Source organism: Boleophthalmus pectinirostris, unplaced genomic scaffold, assembly GCF_026225935.1.
Source record: "Boleophthalmus pectinirostris isolate CB_2022bp ecotype Guang Dong unplaced genomic scaffold, ASM2622593v1 HiC_scaffold_5, whole genome shotgun sequence".
Classification (NCBI taxonomy): Eukaryota; Metazoa; Chordata; class Actinopteri; order Gobiiformes; family Gobiidae; genus Boleophthalmus; species Boleophthalmus pectinirostris.
In genome coordinates, this window is record NW_026571404.1 from 14,529,774 (window position 1) to 14,535,773 (window position 6,000).

A 6,000-nucleotide genomic window follows, 5' to 3' on the forward strand; every position below is an offset into this window, starting at 1 on the left:
ATTGGTATGTAATTGTTCCCCATCTAAGGTTTTCCTATGCTCAATTTCTTGAGCTGAAATACTTAACTTTTTTGCTTTTTTTCACCAGAAGAAAAACGCTGGAGACCCCTGTTTTAGAGGGAACTATAGCCAGTCATAGAGCAGTACTAAAACCTACTTATTTTGCATTACGTTACCAGAGTAAATTGATTTAATGAGAGTTTTGTTAATATTAATGGTTTGATTTAACCATTGTTCATTAATATTATACAGTTTAGTTTTGGTATTAATTAAGGGTAGACTCTTTAAAGGTGCACTATGTCACTTTTCTGGTGAGGTGTCAGGGACCTGCTTGTCTGTATGGAGATGTTATTGCTTTGTCTGGAATCTTCTACAGTGTGACATAAAATTTATCTTTGTTGCATTTTTAGAAATACAATGTTTTTTACATCTTCATTGAGAATGTAAAAAAATTTGAACTTGGCACATCAGTTACTTTAGACGGGTGCATTTGAAAAGAGGGAGCAGCCCAAGAACATAGAGAAAAATCCCGCACACTGTCTTACTTGCAAATTGTGAGATTTATTATTACTTTATTATTATTATATTATTGCATGGTTTGTCCTAATAAATCTCACAATTTGCAAGTAAGACGGTGTGTGGGATTGAGAAAGCAGGTATTAGACACTCCACCACAAAAGTTCTTTGGTGCACCTTAACCTTTGAAAGAGCCTTTGGTCCTTGATCCAGTATTGATCGACCATTCTTCTCAGTGACAAACCTTAGCACTCAGCTCTTACAGTATTAGAAGATGATGTATGCTTTAGCTTCACACCTTTCAAGGCTGTAGTGATAATAGTTACTAACACAATAGCTCTTTCTTTCTCATTTACCTCTGTGTGCCCCCTGTGTCCATGCGGGGGCAGTATGCGTCAGTTTGACCGGGCTGCCCTCTTCATCGAGGCCTGTCTGAAGTACGGGGTGATGGAGGCCAATGAAACGTCCAATATCCTTTTTTTCAAGACGCCATTACTGCCACGGAGGAACATTTACCATAATTATAAAATGTATAACTCTCCACTTCATCCTTTTCTATAGATGAGCACTGAACACAGGAAAGCTTTTACTCAATAGGGGTCGCTCCCCCATCGGACACTAATAACACTCTTTAGCTTTCATCTTTCATCATCATTAGATTTTTATCACAGGAAGAGCTCAACGACTGTCTAATGTGCCTAGAAATGTGTTATAAAACTGAAATGTGACATAATCGTAAGTATAGTGTGCTCACAAATTGACACCTTTCCAAGTCTATCTTTCCTTACTTTTTCATGTAAGTTTCTGAACACGGTTTTTAAAAGGTAAGGTCTGTAGCCTGGGCTTTTACTCTTAAACATGGTACTACACTCACAAATGACCCAGGTTTGCCAGTGCCTTACCCTGCATCTTGAGGTTACATACACGTTTTTCTTATTCTCAGTATACGGACAGAGAGGCTGCACAAACACTGAGCAGGTCCTGGGGTTTAGGTAGTGACCAGCTCAATTTAGGTGTTGGAACTGGCAGCCCAAATGAGAGACCTTGGCCTTTATGTCTAATATTTTTATAATTAAGAATTTGTCAGTATTAGAATTGTTATCAGTAAAAGCAATGTTAGATTTGAACATGTCTACCTTGTATCCGGGGTCATGTTAATAACACAAAACATAGTACATACTGGCAAACACGCATGTAGACATTAAGTTAACAACATCAAGTTTTTTTTTTTAGAACTGTGCTGTCATTCTAAACTCCTTTTAAGATGACGAGGAGAAAATTCAGTTTGTCGACTGGACAAAAGTTAATTTGGTTGAAGACGTTTCGCAGTTCATCCAAGCTGCTTCTTCAGTTCTGGTCAGAATGCTGGTGGACACTTCCTTATATCTGTCTGCACCGAGGAGCTAACTAACTACTCTGAAACTAACACACCTACTTGTTTACTGTTTCTGTTAGTAAGTTAGTCCTATTGACCTGTACTGGTGTGGGGGTCTAATTAGCATAACAATTAGACCCCACACCCAATAACCAAACTAACTTTTGTCCAGTCGACAAACTGAATTTTCTCCTCGCCATGGATTCTACCTGGGCGACTGAGAGATTCTTCACACATCCTTTAAGATGATTTAAGAGATATACTGTATGTTTTTACCACTACAGTAAAATTCTCTCCTTGTTTATCTGCTTGAATATGATCCACCTCAAACAGTATTTAATCTTGAAGTTTATTATTTATTGCCTTCAGTGAATACAAGGCTTGACCGGTGGTTTGTTCATCGGTCAGTTTTAGCTCACATAAGATAAATAACATCCAGCAGCACTGACCAAACCTTGTCTTGTAAGATTTATCTGATAATATTTTTCAGTCAGATATAGTTCTCAGAGTAACATGGATCAGAGTCGCTTTAAATTACACCGAAAGTATCGAGTGATGATGAACCTTGAGGAAAAGTGCTGCCACTGATCATAACCACCATCAACTTTTTGTGTTTAGAAAAGAACAAGCTACAAGTTTAGAGTGAGTTTGACAAACGCAACATTGTGATGGCCAAACAAATTGCACAGGGCATCTCCAAAACTGCAGCTCACAGACAAGTGGATTTAATTGCTTGAGAAATGAAAGATAGTTTTGATTACGCTGGGTCTCAGATGACAGCACAGCATTTAAGCATGTAATATTTACAGTAGCTAGAGGGCAGTTAAAATTACTAATAAACTCTAAGATGCATAGATCATTGTTTTACATTTTACTTTTTAATTTAATATTAATTGTTGTAATCAGATTTTTAATTATTTCACGTATAATATATAGTATACAAGTGTATTACTCGACACGGTTTTGTCACCCGCGTTATACTCAGCTTCAGGGCAATACAGGTTTACTCAAGCATGTCGATCAAATACATTTTAGAATAATGTAAGATATAAGATTACTGAACACTGTAACATGACTTAAAATCTTTTACATAATAATATGGTATGTACGTACTAATATACATGGTCAGGTTCAACTTCAAAATGGTAAACAGCATTTTTTCCTTATGAAAAAAACATGTAATCAATATGGAAACATGATCCTGCCCTCGATGTGCGATTGTGTAATCTGAAAACCACTATAAATGTGTCAGAATTACACCAAGCATCACATTTTGTTGAGCATGTGATTTTTAACTATCATTTTACTATCAGTGGTCTTAATACTGTGACTGATCTGTTTGTATAACCTCCGAGACATACTGTGTTTGTCCTTGACCGTCACTGCACATAAACTGATCGAGGCAGCGTTCCTGGACTACGCCCGGCTGCTGCGCACGCTCGGGCTGAGAGAGGGCGCTGCTCTGTGGGCGTCCCGGGCTGGTACTGCAGGAGAGGCCCTGATGGAGGAGCTGTTCCAGGGGGAGGGGGGCGTCCCGGACAATCTACTGGCTGACGATGAGGTGGAAGTGGGCTTGGAGAGCACTGAGTGAGGAGAGAGGATAAGAAGGATATACTGACCCTTTCGGTGTGTGTAAACAACTTAAACTGTGTATGCTTTTTGGTGCCATAGGTTAATGTATTTTCTCTTGTTTTTTTTTCAATGAAATACCAACAAAACTGTAAAAGATTATTTGGCACATGACATATCCAGTAAGACAAAATGTGTTGCCACTTCTAATTGTCTATAAGTAACATATAGACCTTGATTTTGAAGGTGCACTATGTAACTTTTGTGGATGAAGTTACACTGCGTTGTCTCTATAGAAGTGTTCTTGATTTGCCTGGAATGTTCCACAGTATGACATTAATCTTATCTTAATTTTTTATTATTATTTAACTGTTTTATTATACCTTGGGAAACATGGATTCTTGTTAAGAGCAGGTTTACCTCTTCATAGATCTGATGTGTAACTTGTCCTGGTTTCGTCTCCATGGAGTTGTATACATTTAATGCCATACTGTGGAGCATTCTACTAAAACCAAAACATCTTTATAGAGAGAGGCAGGCATTTATTTTCATTTTAAAAAAGCATGCACAGTTTGATTGTTTACCAGATGCATTATGGGAGTACTACTACTACTACAGGTGCAGGTCACCATCTCATTCCCTTGTGGTAGGTTTGACGGGAACAGCGCTTCATACTAAAAAGAAAGATGAGTTTGTCCATGTCACTGAAGTGTGGTTGTGATTAGTGTGTTTTCGCTGTTTCATATCACCACTGTGCGATGATGTGCAATTGTGTTTGCATGCGATATGTTCAAAACACTTTCCTTAAATTGCCTCAAAGGTTGATTGGACTCATATCGTTCACTGTTATTGTTGTTATTGTTAATGATTGTTTTATGAAATCGATTTTTGAATGTTTATTTGCTAAGCTTTATTTTTTTCACATCCAGATAATGCAATGTGTACCCACCCTTTGATACGCTTAGCCCGCTCTAAACCAAGAATGACAGTCAATTTTGTTGTCACTTGTCCCACATTAAGTTAGAGAGAGAAAGAGGAGAGATACTTTATTGATCCTGAGGGAAATTCAAGCTAATAGACCCTCAACAAAACACCGGATAAAAAATGCTATTGTTACAGTTATTACAATTATTTGAATGTTTTCCATTGTGTACAAGGTTGCATATTGAAAAAAAAAGCTTCAGACTTGAGATTTCTAGTCCAAAAACATGCATAAGAGATAAGGTTAGGTAAAATCCTCCAACTAAAATAGTACTGACGAAGCTCAAGAACTGGAGATGAGCCCCTGTTTACGCTGTTAATAAAGTGTACCTTACCTACATGCGTTCATCCTTTTGGTAGATTTGGCCCTTTAGAAACTGTCCTCTAGTTTTATGCATGACAAAGAGAAAGAAAGATTAGAACCGTGTATAAAATGTCCGTATTTTGTTACACACTCCACTAACATATCGATCATATTGTGTCAAATTGAAAGCGACTGCCTCTAGTGGTGACAAGACTCCAAACTTTTCAACCAAATGCCTGAAAGTTTAGTTTTTGCACTTTTTTAAAACACCAAATCTACCTTTTTTTTTAATTACTGGGTGAATATTTGATCTTTTTCTTTACATCTAGTGGTGAGTGCGTGATCAAAACCTTTATCATGTTCACGTTTTTCCTTATATTTGTACTTAGGGTGTCTACTACTCTACTCTGTAATCCATTTCTATTATTTGCTCAATGAAAGGTAATTTATTATCGTGTGTGTGTGTGGTAAATTACTCCAATTAACTGTCTCATCTTGTCAAAAAGCGAGATTGATAAATACAAGCAAAAAATCTTGACAAAAAAAAAACTTCTCAGAGATAATATGATAATTCTTTTAAAGTTGGTGGAGTTTTTGTGTGGATATTTGCCTTGTGGTGCTGTGTGTTTGGATGGAGACTCAAACTTCATACATGGATCAATTGTAACGAGCATTGAATTCCGTGTTAGTATTTTTTTATTCTTCTGTGTATGCAAGAATCTATGGAGTAGGCTATATGTTTCCCTCGGCCCAGCAAGTTGAAAGTCCATACTATTGTTCAAACCCATAGACTTTGAATCAACTCCACTGTAAAAAACATAAACTACCACTTGTGTCATTAACATCCGCTGCTTGTCTGTACAAACAAAATATTACCTTTGGGTCTTCGGAGAGAAAACGCCTCAAACGGGATATTTTGAAAGAATTGTGTCATTATTTGTATTGTTAATTGTTTACTAAAGCCTAATGCTTTAAGATGAAGTATAACAAGAGAAAAGATGTATGTATATATGGATTACAATAAAAAGTTAACAATTTAGTCTTTAGTCTTTTTTTTTTTTTTTTTTCATTTAACATTCTTGCATTTTTGTTGGATGGTTAAAACTTCACTTTTCTCCTTGGAGATATTATTGCTATGTTTATGTATAGGGGTGTAACAATCTCCGAGTCTCACAATACGATATCGTCACGGTATGAACCTCACAGTACGATATTTATTGCGATATTTTGTGGAGGCTGCAAACAAAACTGTTAA

The 6,000-nt window shown here is 36.8% G+C and overlaps 1 protein-coding gene across 1 annotated transcript in view; it reads left to right on the top strand.

The window, feature by feature from the left end:
- The window catches only part of wdr11 (WD repeat domain 11), a 95,899-nt gene extending 90,115 nt beyond the window's left edge, over window positions 1-5,784 (top strand). The window contains 2 exon segments of the mRNA XM_020933538.2: window positions 906-985; window positions 3,280-5,784. Coding sequence (XP_020789197.2) covers window positions 906-985; window positions 3,280-3,482 — 283 coding nt within the window. The 3' untranslated portion in view covers window positions 3,483-5,784.
- The last annotated feature ends 216 nt before the right edge of the window (window positions 5,785-6,000 follow it).